Source organism: Lipophrys pholis, assembly GCF_963383615.2.
Source record: "Lipophrys pholis genome assembly, chromosome: 7".
Lineage (NCBI taxonomy): Eukaryota > Metazoa > Chordata > Actinopteri > Blenniiformes > Blenniidae > Lipophrys > Lipophrys pholis.
In genome coordinates, this window is record NC_137638.1 from 180272 (window position 1) to 197603 (window position 17332).

Sequence of the window (17332 nt, forward strand, 5' to 3'; positions counted from 1 at the left end):
TGATTCTCTTTCTCTCTGATGAAAAGAGAGAGAGAGCGACAGAGAGAGAGACAGAGAGAGACAGAGAGAGAGAGAGAGAGACAGAGAGAGAGAGAGAGACAAGTTTGATTCGTCAAGGCATGAGTTTATTTCCTTTCTGTTGACAGGATATTAAAAAAAAAAAAAAAAGGACTCTGGAAAAAAATGTTAATGCAAAAGAAACTTGTGGAAGGCTAAAGTCACAGATGCAGCAACATGATTTCAACAGATAGAAAAAGGGGCGGGGCCATCTGCTCAATCTCCAATAGGAATGTTGAATGTTGGAGGGCGGGGCCTAAAGGGGGCGGGGCTACAGGACGAGCAGGAAGACTGCTCGGAGCTCAGAGCTGTCCGCAGTCTGCGATGTTGATCTTCGCTGAGGTTTTCCCGCTCTGGCTTCCGTAAGACTCGATAGTTTTCACCACATCCATCCCCTCGACCACGCTGCCGAACACCACGTGCTTCCCATCCAGCCTGCAGACAAGGAGCAGGGCACAGTGAGACCAGGAGCAGGGCACAGTGAGACCAGGAGCAGGGCACAGTGAGACCAGGAGCAGGGCACAGTGAGAGACCAGGAGCAGGGCACAGTGAGACCAGGAGCAGGGCACAGTGAGAGACCAGGAGCAGGGCACAGTGAGACCACCAGAGAAGCACTAATGATTGATAATTGATCAGGAATCCAACAGCTCACCAAGACCTGCAGCAGTTCTACATCAGGGCCGTCAGCCTGCAGCTCTTTGATCCACTAACTGAAATCATGAGCCTGAAGCTCTCCTATAATCAATAGCTCTCCTATAATCAATAGCTCTCCCATAATCAATAGCTCTCCTATAATCAATAGCTCTCCTATAATCAATAGCTCTCCCATAATCAATAGCTCTCCCAAAATCAATAGCTCTCCTATAATCAATAGCTCTCCCATAATCAATAGCTCTCCCAAAATCAATAGCTCTCCCATAATCAATAGCTCTCCCATAATCAATAGCTCTCCTATAATCAATAGCTCAGTTGGTATTATTTAAGTCGTCTGTAAACATGTCACTCAGAGAACCATGACCACAACGTTCCTCTGGCTGTCACTCCTGAACAAGAGAACAATGGAGGAACCATAACGAGATGACAAGAACGATAGAGGACCCCACCAGGACAGCCCCCCCCCCCCCCCCCCCCCCCCCCCCCCCGTACCAGGAGGTCTCGGCGGTGCAGAGGAAGAACTGCGAGCCGTTGGTGTTCGGCCCGGCGTTGGCCATGGACAGGATCCCAGCCCCGGTGTGCTTCAGCTGGAAGTTCTCGTCAGCAAACTTGTTCCCGTAGATGGACTTTCCTCCCGTTCCATTGTGGTTGGTGAAGTCGCCGCCCTGCAGGTGCAAAACACTCATTACAGCACAGCTTCCAACCTCTAACACCAGATCAACAAGAACCTTGGATCCACCATGACCTCCTTTAGTGTCCCACATTGGTCTGAGCTGCTATTTGTAACACACACACACACACACACACACACACACACACACACACACACACACACACACACACACACACACACACGTGTTCCTGGTAGACGGTGTTGCAACAATCTAAGTCATGAGGTTGGAGCTTCAATGTTTCACCTGGTCAGACAATCAATAGAAAGTTACCATGTGAGGCGCCCCTCAATCTGAATAAAGTAACTTTAGTCTGAGGCGCCCCTCAATCTGAATAAAGTAACTTTAGTCTGAGGCGCCCCTCAATCTGAATAAAGTAACTTTAGTCTGACGAGATGGAGCCCCTCCCCCTCCTCTGATCAACTCACATGGTGAACTGATCCGAGGCCTGTAATACCACCCTGGAATTTCTCTTATCCAGATAACTTCGGGATTAACTCTGGGTTTCTCTTATCCAGGTAACTTCAGGATTAACTCTGGTTTTCTCTAATCTAGATAACTTCAGGATTAACTCTGGTTTTCTCTAATCTAGATAACTTCAGGATTAACTCTGGTTTTCTCTAATCTAGATAACTTCAGGATTAACTCTGGTTTTCTCTAATCTAGATAACGTCAGGATTAACTCTGGTTTTCTCTTATCCAGATAACTTCAGGATTAACTCTGGTTTTCTGTACTATGACGCTGGTTCACTTCTCACCAGGATAAATCACCTGGTAACTGACGCTGAAAGTCTAACCTGCTCTGGAGCAGGTTATGTTCTGGATAAGAGGTCAGAGCTCCGCCTCCTGACCAATCAGATCTCTTGGGAAATGCCCCGCCCATTCTTAAATGATGGTGATTGGTGGGCAGGTTCAGCCCCTTTTATTGTGAACACTCACACCTGGTCTGGGTTGAATCAGAGAGTTGAGAACCTGCTTGGTAGGAACGGTGATCAGGATCAGTCAACCAGGAAACAGAGATCCTGGATGTGTTGATCTGGTTCCTAGTACAGCCCTCAGGTTCCTAGTACAGACCTCAGGTTCCTAGTACAGGCCTCTGGTTCCTAGTACAGACCTCAGGTTCCTAGTACAGCCCTCTGGTTCCTAGTACAGGCCTAAGGTTCCCAGTACAGGCCTCAGGTTCCTAGTACAGGCCTAAGGTTCCTAGTACAGGCCTCAGGTTCCTAGTACAGGCCTCAGGTTCCTAGTACAGGCCTCAGGTTCCTAGTACAGGCCTATGAAGCCTCTGTAGAGCCAAACAATAGAGCGGGACTATCTACAGAGCTCAGAGGCGGCTGCGTTCACGTCTCTACTGATGAGACTTTCCAGCTGGTTGTTCTGCCGGGCCTGGTTGATCAAAACTGAGTTATTTTAACCACTGGTTAAGCCATAACCGCTGGTTCAATCCTTAACTACCCGACTGTTAAATATGCGTTGTTTAAAACATGGTTAGTCATCCCGTTAGTTACCGTCGCTGTTAAAGTTAACTGTGAGGTTAACAATAGTGGTTAGCGTCCCTGACGCCGCCCCGCCAAAGTGTGACCCATGTCTTCTAAAGACGCACCACAGCCCTCCGCCACAAGCGGCGCTGGTATAAAAATGGCCGACTGTCAATGCTTCGGCTGTGACCGCGTATTGACAAAACTCCAAACAACCCTTCGGAAAAGTTACGATAACTAGTAACCACGTCACGACAATTCACAAGATTTGCCGGTGAGCGGTGGCAGCCGGTCTCCACTGAACCAGGACGTTAAATATCTGATCGTAGTGAGTAAAAAAGTTATTTTTTATGAAAATCACTACTTCCGTGTTAGCGGGAGCCGCGTTGGCCGATATCAGTTTAAAGTGTAAATAGTTCTCATTATTTTTGATTGTGTTGCGCAACGGTTTTGACTTCTGAAACTATTTTTTATTAATGAACATGAACCGTTACTAGTAATTTTGTGAGATTTTCTCCTAAACCTTGTTTTCAGATCAGAAACACTTCAATTAAAAACTCTGGAAAAGAAAAGTTATATATTATTATTATTATTGATACTCATGTGTGGAAGACACTGGTCACATTAATGATTTCTCACAATAATTATCAGCTCTGACTTAACGAGGAGGGAAACAGATAATATCAATATTCAACACTTCATTTCGATCAATCGCAGCCAAACAAATGGAAACGGTTCCATTTTCACTCTCCAGGGGTCATGACCTTCAATACTCAGCCATTTGGACCCGTTTCCCACCGAAGAAACACTGCAGATTTTGATTTTAACCTCTTGTGCTGTGGAAAAATACTGAGGAATGGAGAATTGAAAATAAAAACAATAAACAAAGGAGCGTCTTTAAAATTAACAAAACATGTCTAAATAAATGAATGCACTGACCAGGACTTGAACCCTGGTCTCCTGCATGGCAGGTAGGGGTCATGACCTCTAAACCCTAACCCACTCCCTACAACGGTTTGACTGGTGGTATTCTAGTTTATCCTCCAGATCAGTAGGTTAATAGTTGAGACTCTCCCTGGTCTCATCTGGTTCCTCATCAGTCACTAGAATGTTGCATCTCTACATTTTGTTCATGTGTACGTTTTGTTCCCTGCACGTGTCTGTGTGGTTTCAATGCAAAAACAAGCCACAGCGCCCCCTGTGGCCCGGCAGACTAACTACATGGTGTCAGTGTGTCTGCTGCTGCCGTGGAAACGCTTTAACTGGTTAGGTGTTGTCAACTGATACACCCTCCCTCACCCAACCCCTCACACACCCAGTCACCCTCCCTCACCCAACCCCTCACACACCCAGTCACCCTCCCACACTCAACCCCTCACACACCCAGTCACCCAATCACTCACACACCCAGTCACCCTCCCACACTCAACCCCTCCCACACTCAACCCCTCACACACCCAGTCACCCAATCACTCACACACCCAGTCACCCTCCCTCACCCAACCCCTCACACACCCAGTCACCCTCCCACACTCAACCCCTCACACACCCAGTCACCCAATCACTCACACACCCAGTCACCCTCCCACACTCAACCCCTCCCACACCCAGTCACCCTCACTCACACACCCAACCCCTCACACACCCAGTCACCCTCACTCACACACCTAACCCCTCACACACCCAGTCACCCAATCACTCACACACCCAGTCACCCAAACACTCACACACCCAGTCACCCTCACTCACACACCCAGTCACCCAAACACTCACACACCCAGTCACCCTCACTCACACACCCAGTCACCCTAACACTCACACACCCAGTCACCCAAACACTCACACACCCAGTCACCCAAACACTCACACACCCAAACACCCAGTCACCCTCGCACACCCTCACCCCCTCACTCACACACCCAGTCTCCCTCACCCTCTTACCTGACACATGAACTGGGGGATGACTCTGTGGAAGCCGCTTCCCTTGTAGCCGAAGCCTTTCTCTCCAGTGCACAGAGCCCGGAAGTTCTCCGCCGTCTTGGGAACCACGTCATCACGTAGCTGCAGAACCAGAACCAAGACCGACAGTGAGCGGACCAACCCAGTTCAACTTCAGAACCAGAACCAAGACCGTCAGTGTGAGCAGTGTGTGAGTACCAATATAAAACAGGATCAATAAGCCGCAGTCCCACTGCAGTACGGCCGGAGCGGGAGGTACGGTACCCAGACCCGTCTGCTGGTTGTTCCCTGTTACTGAGGGGAAGAGCTCTTGCTAAAGCTCCGCCCCTCAAGTTACTGAGAAGAGGAGCTCCTGCTGAAGCCCCGCCCCTCATGTTACTGAGAGGAGGAGCTCCTGCTGAAGCCCCGCCCCTCATGTTACTGAGAGGAGCGTCTGCACCTCGTTAAATGTTATGTCGCGCGCTGATGTTTCAATAAACCAGTTAACAAATCAACCAGTGAGCAAAGCGGCGTATGTAAACAACAACAGAAGGTTTATGGACGATGAAAGAGTTAAAGATCACAGGCAAGTAGAGAGTGGCGATCATCACTGACCAATCAGCAGACAGCTGCGTTGTAGCTCCTCCTCACACACTCTTCCTCATTGCTCAGTACCTCAGCGGAGGGGGGACGGCAAATCGGAGCCGGTGGTCCGTACCATCCACAACTTTTTAAGCGGTACCACGCAAAAACCCGTCCCGGCACAGAAAGTGCGGTGGAACCATGTGATCAATGTTTCGTTCAGGTTCCTCACATCCAGTGGAAATCAAACCTCAAACTCAACATGTGAGAAGTTTCTGGACAATGTGGGGGTCTGCGTGACGTCATCATCTCATAATAAACTAGTTCTGTCACTTTATTAATCCCTGAGGAAACTCTTGAGCAAGGCAGCAGCAACACGTTTCCCACTCTAACGCAGCTCCAACCATTGGCACTATTTTCAGGGAGTTTAGCGTGGAGTAGGACTCGGGTTGCAAAGTTCCGGGAATTTTCAAAGTTTGAAACTTTCCATGAGAATGAATGGGAATAAAACAGAAATTTAAAAAACTGAAGGTTGGCCCTCAACAGGGAACTTAAATATAGTTGGGGAAATATATTGTAGCATAATCTTGGCTAAAACAATCAGATTTAATGCAAGTTTGCAGTTTACTTTTTGATTGGGTGGGGGAGTTCATGTTTTTGTTGTTCATTAAAACAATTAATTCTTCATTGTTCAAGTTCTACTCAAATAAATCTATTGAAATGTCATGTTCTTTGATTGTATTATTTTACATGGATGTTTGCTTATGATAGTTTGTTTAAATTACCCCCAATTTCCAGTTAATTCCCATAAATCCCCTTAATTCCCATGGAAAGTTTCCAATTTGGAATATTTCCTAATTTCCCCAGCTTTACTTCCCATGGAAAGTTTCCGGAAATGTTCTGCCCCTAAGTAGGACGCAGCTTCACGGAGGTGTGAATCTCCTGCTGACAGCCTGGAGGAGCTGCTGCTCATTGTTCTGATGTCAGAGCTGTTCTCCTCGGACCCGAAGCCGCCCCACGGATCCCGACCCTTCATCGTCCATTTTCACAAGTACATCCACAAGGAGCGGGTGTTGCAGTGGGCAAAAAAGAAGCGTGACGCCTCGTACCAGGGACATACCATCAGGTACGAGACGCCTCGTACCAGGGACATACCATCAGGTACGAGATGCCTCGTACCAGGGACATACCATCAGGTACGAGACGCCTCGTACCAGGGACATACCATCAGGTACGAGACGCCTCGTACCAGGGACATACCATCAGGTACGAGATGCCTCGTACCAGGGGCATACCATCAGGTACGAGACGCCTCGTACCAGGGACATATCATCAGGTACGAGACGCCTCGTACCAGGGGCATACCATCAGGTACGAGACGCCTCGTACCAGGGACATACCATCAGAATCTTTGAGGTTTTCAGCCACACAGTTGCAAAGAAGCAGTGTGTGTAAGAACTGGTTATTACTTCAGGGAAGCAAGCCACAGCACAGCAGGTTTTCCTACAAGCTCATCTATCGTTTCTCTTTCTGTCTCTCTCTTTCTGTCTCTCTCTGTCTCTCTTCTTAGATGAGTTTAGGACAAGTGTGTAAGTTCATGTTTTCTCTGATGTCAAGTTTGGACATCAGTTCTAGTTCATACATGTGGGGTTTATATTTCTTGTTTTTTATTTGTTTATTTATGTTGTTTTTGTTTGTGTCTATGTTCTAACAACTCACCTACTCTGTTACAGTGTTGATGGTATTCTATCTTTGCTCTATTTGGATGATGCTTTATTTCATCCTGTCAAAGACAAACATTCATAAGAGAAATGACAGACTGGAATCAGATGGAAGGGCCGGGTTCCATTCTGTTTACAAACTGGAATGTGAGAGGACTTGGTGGAACTATTTAAAGACCAAGAGTTTTCTCACACCTTAAACACCTACAATCAGGACTAGCGCTCCTTCAGGAAGCCCACGTGACCCTATGTGACCCCAGCAGGCTGCAGAAGCCCTGGGTTGGACAGGAGTTTCATTCAAGCTTTATAATAGTGGCTCGGACCTGTTGGACCCGCTGCCCTCGGGAAGGCGCTACAGGGTCATGAGATCAAAAACAAACAGATTCAAAAACTGTTTTTTCCCCAAAGCCATAACCACTGTGAACTCTCGTATGCACTGACTTTACAGATTACCCCATAATGTGCAATATCATTTTTATAGGTTTTATTTATTTCCTGTAAATACTCTGTACTGTTCACAGGACTGGACTGTGCACCTTACCCCCTACACCCCCCACCCTCCTTCCTGCACTATATTCTGCTCTTTTTAACTGCTGCACTGTCACTGGAGTTGTTTTTAATCTCACTGGACCTGTACAAGGGACAATAACAGGCATTCTGTTCATTCTGTTCTATTCTCAGGAGGCACAGCAATTGTAATACATAAAAGACTCCAGTTCTCACCTGAATGAATCTGATCTGACCTCACTGGGCGTTCTGTTATTGTTGTTAACAAGCTGCTGCAGACGGCTGTCATTCTGACCTCGGTCTACGCTCCAGACCGGGACTGTCCTGGTTTTAATACGGCCCTATTCTCTCTTAATCCTGGTCCCAACACACACCACTTCATTTTTGGGGGAGACCTCTCAATTTAGTAATTGATCCTACCCTTGATAAATCAAAATCTAAAAACATGATTCCATCAAATATGGCGAGAGTACTTCCTGCACCTCTGGATCAAGTAGGTTGTGTGGATGTGAGGCGTTTCAACCACTAAAGAGTTTTCATTTTATTCACATGTTCATCAGAGTCACTCTGGCATTGATTATTTATTTTTTTAGATGAAATCGTATTACCTGCGTTCAAATCCTGTGAATATTCAACAAGTCATTTCAGATCACGCCCCTCTCCTGCTAGACATACATCTTATTCCTAAAAGTGAAAATCAGCCAAGGTGGCGTCTGAACACAGGGTTGTTATCCTCCCACACATTTTGCAAATTTGTTTCTGAAAAAATGTCCTTATTCAGACTAATAAATCAGAATCTACTTCTCCTTCGCCTTTATTTGAAACCTTTAAAGCAGTAATACGTGGTGAGATTATTTCCTACTGCGCCAGACGAAACAAACAGGGACAGCGAAGAGGAACAAGAACTACTGGAAGCAATTTGGCTAATTGATAAGCAGCATTCCTGATCTGCTCATTCTACCCTAAGAACAGAGAGACTGGAGCTCCAAACTCAATTTGACATCATTTACACCAACAAAGCAGAGCGACTTCTCAGTCACCCAGAGAGTACACACTATGAACACAGTGACAGACGGGGCCGGTCGGCTCCTGGCATTGACAAATAAACAACAAGCATCATCTCAGTTTATCACTCAGATTTAACACAAGCCTCAATTTCACTTATCCCCAATAAACACCTGGAAGAAAGTAGCAGCTGGAGACCCATCATGGTGCTTAACGCTGAGCTCAGCCGTCTGGACCCCTCCCTCCCAAACATCATGTCCACTCACCAAACTGGCTGCATAAGGGGAAGGTGACTATCTTCAAATATCTGTTGGCTACTCAATATTCTACTGTCAGGGTCCCACACACAAGAAGATGAAATGGTCGTATCAATGGACGCAGAAAAGGCTTTTAACCGAGTGGAGTGGGAATATTTATTCTCAGTTCTCAACAGATTTGGTTTTGGTCTAAAATATATTTCATGGGTTGGGCTGTTATACAGCGCACCTACTGCAAGTGTGACCACCAACTTCACCCGGTCCAAACATTTCCCCTGGATGCGTGGCTGCCGACAGGGCTGCCCCCCGGCAGACTGAACCTCTGTCCATGAACATTAAGAGCTCTTCACATATTACTGGTACCTGTAGAAACGGAATTGAGCACAGAGTCTCGCTTTATGCTGATGACCTTCTGCTCTACATATCAAATCCTGTTTCTATCAAAGAAATCATTAAAATTCTACAAACATTTGGGTCTTTCAGGTTACAAGTTAAACTTTACTAAAAGTGAATGTTTTCCTCTCAATGACGCTGCAGAAAAGGTCCCAGGCCAAATGCTACCTTTAAGATTAGCCCATTGCAACTTCCGCTATCCAGGCGTCAACATCTCACCAGATCTCACCTCATTCTGCAAAGATATCATGAAAACGGTCAAATCAGACCTCCAGCGTTGGAACACTCTCCCCCTGTCCCTCTTGGGAAGAATGAAGTTAAAATGAATGTTGTTCCCAGAATTCTATTCCTTTTCCAATGTTTGCTGATATTTCTCCCTAAATCGTTTCTCATAAAACTTGATAGGAACATTTCAAGGGAAAAACACTCGGTCTTACAAGGGCTAGAAAAGACGGAGGCCTTGCACTACCAAACTTGTTGCTATATTATTGGGGGGCTAATATCCCAAAAACCCATGTGGTATAACTTCCCTAAAACCGACTGGTGTCAGATTGAAGCTTTGATCTGTGCCACCTTAAACTACTAACTAACTACTAACTACACCTCCAATCTGATTGTAAAGAGTAAAGATATGGAGACAGTTCAGACGCCAATTTAATATCGTCTCTGCTTCCCCACTTATCTGTGAAAACCATTTATTTTCATGATCAACTCTTGATTCAGTTTTCTCTTTGTGGAGGGATAAGGGCTTGGTTCATTTTAACAACTCTTTGTTGATAAGGTTTATTTCTTTTGAAACTCTTAAAGCTAAATTTGATCTTCCACAATCTCATTCAGATATTTTCAGGTTCGCAGTTTTGCTCACTATAATCTCCCAATGAACCACCTGACGGGGGAGTATCAGGGCCATTGAAGGGAACATGAACAAAACCTTCATGCGCTTCAGAAAAAAATCGAAAATAAAAGTCAAGATATTTTTGTGTCTAATATATTTTTGTTTTAGTTTGTTTCCATTGTCAATTTTGAAGTTTTTGTTTTCATAAATTTATATTAGATGGATTAAGAAAAAGAAAACCGGGTTTGATGTACCTTGAGGAGAATCTATAAAATGCTGGAAACCCAATAAAAAAATTAAATAAATAAAAATTATATGGGCAAGCATTGCCCGTTGCTGCGTTGCTTTGCTAACACTGCACGTTGCTGTGCCAACATCCACGTTGCTGCGTTGCTGTGCTAACATCCACGTTGCTGCGTTGCTCTTCTAACATCCATGTTGCTGCGTTGCTTTGCTAACACTGCATGGTTGCTCTGCTAACAATGCACGTTGCTGTGTTGCTTTGCTAACACTGCACGTTGCTGTGCTAACATTCACGTTGCTGCGTTGCTGTGCTAACATCCACGTTGCTGGTTTGCTTTGCTAACATCCACGTTGCTGTGCCAACATCCATGTTGCTGGTTTGCTTTGCTAACATCCACGTTGCTGTGCTAACATCCACGTTGCTGCGTTGCTCTGCTAACATCCATGTTGCTGGTTTGCTTTGCTAACACTGCACGTTGCTGTGTTGCTTTGCTAACACTGCAGGTTGCTGTGCTAACATTCACGTTGCTGCGTTGCTGTGCTAACATCCACGTTGCTGGTTTGCTTTGCTAACATCCACGTTGCTGTGCCAACATCCATGTTGCTGGTTTGCTTTGCCAACATCCATGTTGCTGGTTTGCTCTGCTAACAATGCACGTTGCTGTGTTGCTTTGCTAACACTGCACGTTGCTGTGCTAACATTCACGTTGCTGCGTTGCTGTGCTAACATCCACGTTGCTGGTTTGCTTTGCTAACATCCACGTTGCTGTGCCAACATCCATGTTGCTGGTTTGCTTTGCTAACATCCACGTTGCTGTGCTAACATCCACGTTGCTGCGTTGCTCTGCTAACATCCATGTTGCTGGTTTGCTTTGCTAACACTGCACGTTGCTGTGTTGCTTTGCTAACACTGCAGGTTGCTGTGTTGCTTTGCCAACACTGCACGTTGCTGCGTTGCTTTGCTAACATCCAGGTTGCTGCGTTGCTTTGCTAACATCCAGGTTGCTGTGTTGCTTTGCGGTGGTCGGAGTGTAAAATCCGTCCAATCAGCAACATGTTGCCATGAAAAGTTGGATAGCACAGTGCTACTTCCCTAGCCTGCTCGCTGGCTGCAAACTGTGGAATGGATTTCCTGCCTCATTCCTCCTGGTCTCATTGAGACCCGCCTCCCTTCAGGAAATCCAGTCCACAGTTTGCAGCCAGCGAGCAGAGCAGCAGCAGGGAAACACTGGGGATCATTTCAGCACCATGAAGCAGACCAGCACCATGAAGCAGACCAGGATCATGGATCAGACCAGGATCATGAAGCAGACCAGGCCGATCCAGTATCGGGTTCTAATAACGGAATTCCTGGATCAGGAACCTCCGCAGGCTGGATCGGAAATATCTGATCTGTGAACTACGTTGATAATAGAACCCGATCCCGGATCGGATCCGTCCCTAACTGGAGGGCAGTTCACCAGCAGGAGGAGCCACAATGACGTCACCGTGAAGTACTGCAGTACAAAATTGCCAGATTTTACTGAACTTCAAACTGAAATAAACTACTTTATAAAATGTGTGTTGAACCGACTCCAATGAAGATTCCAGTCACCCGATTAACCAAGTTAAGCCCTGTCACTTTATTCATCATGCGGGGTCGGGGTGGGTGTGTGTGTGTGTGCGCGCGCTGCAGGCCGGGCTGAAGCGCAGCGTCTCGTAATGGAGGAGCGACTCAAAATGGCAGGAGCGGCAGTGCAGTCACAACCTCCTCCACTTTCTAGAACCCCGGTTCTCGCACTAAACCCACAGTCCTCGGCTTTACAAGCAGACCTGCACTAAAAGTGCGCGAGGTTTCACGAGCCGTTTTTCCTTTGAAGTTTCCCGCGCTTTACTGTAAAACAAAGAGCGACGCGGCGCGTCACGGTCCGCTAGCATTAGCCTGTTAGCCGGCGTGCCGCAGCGGAACCGGGAGCGGTTCCGTAGGGAGCGGCTCCCGGTGCGGTTCCGTAGGGAGCGCCTGACCCTCCCAGCCCGGTGACTGTCGGGACACGGGCCGCGGACACATGCTCACGGTCGACGTAGAACCGGAGCGCAGTCGTACTGCAGCCCGGCCCCGGGGCACCGCGCACACCCCTCACCTCCATCACGATGCGGCCGAGGGGCTTTCCCGCCGCCGTCACGTCGAAGTAGACTCGGGGCTTGGCCATGTCAGCGGGCTGCAGGGAACGAGGAGGAACAGGAGGCTGTCACGGGACACGGCGTCCGCAAGGGTCCGAGAAAAGATGGAGCGGGGGGGGGGGTTAGTTTTATATAACGGTCCCGGTGGGCGGGATCAAGTCACTGCCAGCCAACCGGCGAGGCCGACGGCTCGTACCGACAGGCCGCTCAGCCAATCACAGCCGCGGTCATTTCACCGGTCAGACGAGCGTTTCCACGGTGCGTTTGATTCTCGTCTCGGAGCGAGCCGCGGAGGTTTTAAAGAGACGACACCGCCTGACCCGCCCCTCTCCGCGGCCACGGTGAGATCAACGGCTGACAGCTCGAGAGACCAATGCGCGCCTTGCACGCGCACGTCGGATCTGCAGTGAATGTGCGCTCCCGCCGTCAGCGTGACAGGCGCGGCCCCGCGGTCAGGGCGCGGCCCGTTGTGTCCTGCAGGAAGAAAAACAGAGTGAAACCGAGACGTCAGAACGGAAGTAGCCAATAAGGTGTTTTAATCAGCTGAAGCTCCGCCTCCACACAGTTCAGCCTGAACAACTCGAACATGTTCAGTGGAACTGAAGCAGCGTTAGTCGGGTCAAAGGTCAAACTGCTTTACCAGGAGACACCAGGTGGACAGACAAACTGTCCCTCACACTGAACTCAGGAACGTTAACGAGGAAACACCAAGACTGTCCTTCCATTAGTTGGAACTGTGAGTGGCTTGACCTCTGACCCCTCCATGGCTCTGGATTGAGTACAGCAGCGCCCCCTGCTGGCAATAAACACTCGCACTTTGTTTCAGTCATTTATTCCAAAACGTTCAGTAACAAAAAAGAAAAAATGTCAACAACACATTGAAAGAGGAAGTTCAGTTTTAAACAAAAAAAACTGAAGAAAATAAACCCGACAGGCGGAATGACTGATCCTTTGACACCAAAAGATTTAAAATGTGTTGAGGGCGGGGCCTAAAGGGGGCGGGGCTACAGGACGAGCAGGAAGACTGCTCGGAGCTCAGAGCTGTCCGCAGTCTGCGATGTTGATCTTCGCTGAGGTTTTCCCGCTCTGGCTTCCGTATCCCTCGATTTTTTTCACCACATCCATCCCCTCGACCACGCTGCCGAACACCACGTGCTTCCCATCCAGCCTGCAGACAAGGAGCAGGGCACAGTGAGACCAGGAGCAGGGCACAGTGAGACCAGGAGCAGGGCACAGTGAGACCAGGAGCAGGGCACAGTGAGACCAGGAGCAGGGCACAGTGAGAGACCAGGACAGACGTACCAGGAGGTCTTGGCGGTGCAGAGGAAGAACTGCGAGCCGTTGGTGTTCGGCCCGGCGTTGGCCATGGACAGGATCCCAGCCCCGGTGTGCTTCAGCTGGAAGTTCTCGTCAGCAAACTTGTTCCCGTAGATGGACTTTCCTCCCGTTCCATTGTGGTTGGTGAAGTCGCCGCCCTGCAGGTGCAAAACACTCATTACAGCAGTGTGGTCACCTGCCTGCAGTCTGGACCAGGTTCAGGACTCACCTGACACATGAACTGGGGGATGACTCTGTGGAAGCCGCTTCCCTTGAAGCCGAAGCCTTTCTCTCCGGTGCACAGAGCCCGGAAGTTCTCCGCCGTCTTGGGAACCACGTCAGAGCGAAGCTGCAGAACCAGACGTGATGACAGAGCGCCACCTGTCAGTAGTGGTGGGAAACCCGACTCGGGGTGTACCAGTCTTTTTACAAATTTCTAAATGTTTCACGAGCATCAATAAATACCTAATGTTCAAAGGGCGGAACTAATTATCGGGGACCACATTAAACGCAACACAAAACAGGCTACAGTCACATCTTAACCTGGTTTCTACCAGCTTGACGAAGCCGACGGTCCTTGAGCAGATTCAGACTCTCAGGTGAGGGGCGGGGCTTCCCCCGGTGAGGGGCGGGGCTTCCCCGGTGAGGGGCGGAGCTTCCCCGGTGAGGGGCGGAGCTTCCCCCGGTGAGGGGCGGAGCTTCACCACACACACCCCCACACACAGTCCAAGTGTTGCTGAAAGAATAAAGCTTGTGCTGCTTTGCTTTAAGAGTTAAACTTTATTTTGTACCCGTCTGGTCTCCTCCTCAAACTACTGAGAGAGAGCAGCAGAGAGAGAGCAGCAGAGAGAGCGCAGCAGAGAGAGAGAGAGCGAAGCAGAGAGAGAGCGCGGCAGAGAGAGAGAGAGAGCGCGGCAGAGAGAGAGAGAGAGAGAGCGCGGCAGAGAGAGAGAGAGAGCGCAGCAGAGAGAGAGAGAGAGAGCGCAGCAGAGAGAGAGCAGCCCCGAGCAGAGAGAGAGAGAGAGCAGCAGAGAGAGCGCAGCCCCGAGCAGAGAGAGAGAGAGAACAGCAGAGAGAGAGCAGCCCCGAGCAGAGAGAGAGAGAGAGAGAAGCAGAGAGAGAACAGCAGAGAGAGAGCAGCCCCGAGCAGAGAGAGAGAGAGAGCAGCAGAGAGAGAGCAGAGAGAGAGCAGCCCCGAGCAGAGAGAGAGAGAGAGCAGCAGAGAGAGCGCAGCAGAGAGAGAGAGAGAGCGCAGCAGAGAGAGAGAGAGAGCAGCAGAGAGAGAGAGCGCAGCAGAGAGAGCAGCCCCGAGCAGAGAGAGAGAGCGTAGCAGAGAGAGAGCAGCCCCGAGCAGAGAGAGAGAGCGTAGCAGAGAGAGAGCAGCCCCGAGTAGAGAGAGAGAGCGTAGCAGAGAGAGAGCAGCCCCGAGCAGAGAGAGCGCAGTTACCCCCACAGGGCGACTCTAGTGAAGCAATCAGCTCCAGCAGCATAACAGACGTTAGACTTCCGCTCTGCAGCAACAATGACTCGGTGAACCAGTCAATGACTCGGTGAACCAGTCAATGACTCGGTGAACCAGTCAATGACTCGGTGAACCAGTCAATGACTCGGTGAACCAGTCAATGACTCGGTGAACCAGTCAATGACTCGGTGAACCAGTCAAGACGTGATGACTGAGTCACGGTTCAGTAAAGTGACTCATGTGTTTTGAACGATTCATTGGAACCGGATCATCTCTACATGTCGGTTCACGGGTTTCAAACGTGTTTGAACAGGAAACCGGATCCGCCCTCTCAAACCGGTTTCCCAGAATGCTTCCCGGGGCCGAGCAGAGCCCCACAAAGCAGCTTCCGGGGACCGGGGACCGGGGACCGGAGCTTCACGCGGAGATCCGAGCCACCACAACAGTGAATCCGTTCCCGCTTACCTCCATCACGATGCGGCCGATGGCGCCGCCGCTGGCGGTGATGTCGAAGTAAACTCTGGGCAGAGCCATGTCTGGAGGTTCTGGTCGGGTGGAGCTGCACACGGTCCCGGCGGCTTCACGGAGGAAGTGAGGACAGTCCGGGGGCGGATCTCCAACTTATACAAAACACGTGCGGGGCGGATTTGCAGCAAACCAATCAGTGAAGGCGGTGTGTTTGAGTGGCTCTAACTTTAACCAATCAACAGTCAGACTCTTCCCGCTCCTCAGTGACGGACATGTTCAGAGAGAAGTTACATTTAATACTCGGGCGGGACCGTGAGGGCGGAGCGGCTATGATGCTTCACGACGCTTTACTTATCCCCGCCTCTCCGGACCGTCCCGGTGAGGAAAACGGCTCACACTGCGCTCCCGCCTCTCTCTGACTCTTTTGGGGTTTTTCAGACTCTGGCACTTTTCCATGAGCTCCTACTCAGCCTAGTAACAAACATGGCCGACTGATCGTAAACTATAGACCCGGTACAAACAGAACTAGAACTATAGACCCGGTACAGGTAAAACTACTGACCCGGTACAAACAGAACTAGAACTATAGACCCGGTACAGGTAGAACTACTGACCCGGTACAAACAGAACTAGAACTATAGACCCGGTACAGGTAGAACTAGAACTACTGACCCGGTACAGTTAGAACTAGAACTATAGACCCGGTACAGTTAGAACTAGAACTATAGACCCGGTACAAACAGAAATAGAACTATAGACCCGGTACAGTTAGAACTAGACCTATAGACCCGGTACAAACAGAACTAGAACTATAGAGCAGGTACAGTTAGAACTAGAACTATAGACCCGGTACAAACAGAACTAGAACTATATAGCCGGTACAGTTAGAACTAGAACTACAGACCCAGTAGAGTTAGAACTAGAACTACAGACCCGGTACAGTTAGACCTAGAACTACAGACCCAGTAGAGTTAGAACTAGAACTATAGAGCCGGTACAGTTAGAACTAGAACTATAGACCCAGTAGAGTTACAACTAGAACTATAGACCCGGTACAAACATAACTATTACTATAGAGCCGGTACAGTTAGAACTATAGACCTAGTACAGGTAGAACTATAGACCCAGTACAGGTAGAACTAGAACTATAGACCTAGTACAGGTAGAACTATAGACCCAGTACAGGTAGAACTAGAACTATAGACCCAGTACGGGTAGAACTAGAACTATAGACCTAGTACAGGTAGAACTATAGACCCAGTACAGGTAGAACTAGAACTATAGACCTAGTACAGGTAGAACTATAGACCCAGTACAGGTAGAACTAGAACTATAGACCTAGTACAGGTAGAACTATAGACCCAGTACAGGTAGAACTATAGACCCAGTACAGGTAGAACTAGAACTATAGACCCAGTACGGGTAGAACTAGAACTATAGACCTAGTACAGGTAGAACTATAGACCCAGTACAGGTAGAACTATAAACCCAGTACAAATGCAGTATTTAACCCAATGATTTTTGCATTAACGATTTTTGAATCATTAACTACCCCCCCTCCCCCCAAAAAATAAAGAAATCAAA

The 17332-nt window shown here is 48.6% G+C and overlaps 2 protein-coding genes across 2 annotated transcripts; both read right to left on the bottom strand.

Annotated features, from left to right (window-relative positions):
• Window positions 1-272: 272 nt before the first annotated feature.
• Window positions 273-12977, bottom strand: LOC308112053 (peptidyl-prolyl cis-trans isomerase-like). The gene is made up of 4 exons (XM_080467260.1): window positions 12462-12977; window positions 4802-4921; window positions 1204-1376; window positions 273-492 (listed from the first exon to the last, which is right to left on the bottom strand). The coding sequence occupies exons 1-4, from the start codon at window positions 12528-12530 to the stop codon at window positions 360-362; spliced, it is 495 nt and encodes a 164-aa protein (XP_080323386.1). The 5' UTR covers window positions 12531-12977; the 3' UTR covers window positions 273-359.
• A 340-nt stretch (window positions 12978-13317) lies between these two features.
• Window positions 13318-17312, bottom strand: LOC308112051 (peptidyl-prolyl cis-trans isomerase-like). Its single transcript, XM_080467258.1, has 5 exons — window positions 16976-17312; window positions 15746-16841; window positions 14048-14167; window positions 13804-13976; window positions 13318-13669 (listed from the first exon to the last, which is right to left on the bottom strand). The coding sequence occupies exons 2-5, from the start codon at window positions 15812-15814 to the stop codon at window positions 13537-13539; spliced, it is 495 nt and encodes a 164-aa protein (XP_080323384.1). The 5' UTR covers window positions 15815-16841; window positions 16976-17312; the 3' UTR covers window positions 13318-13536.
• Window positions 17313-17332: the final 20 nt, after the last annotated feature.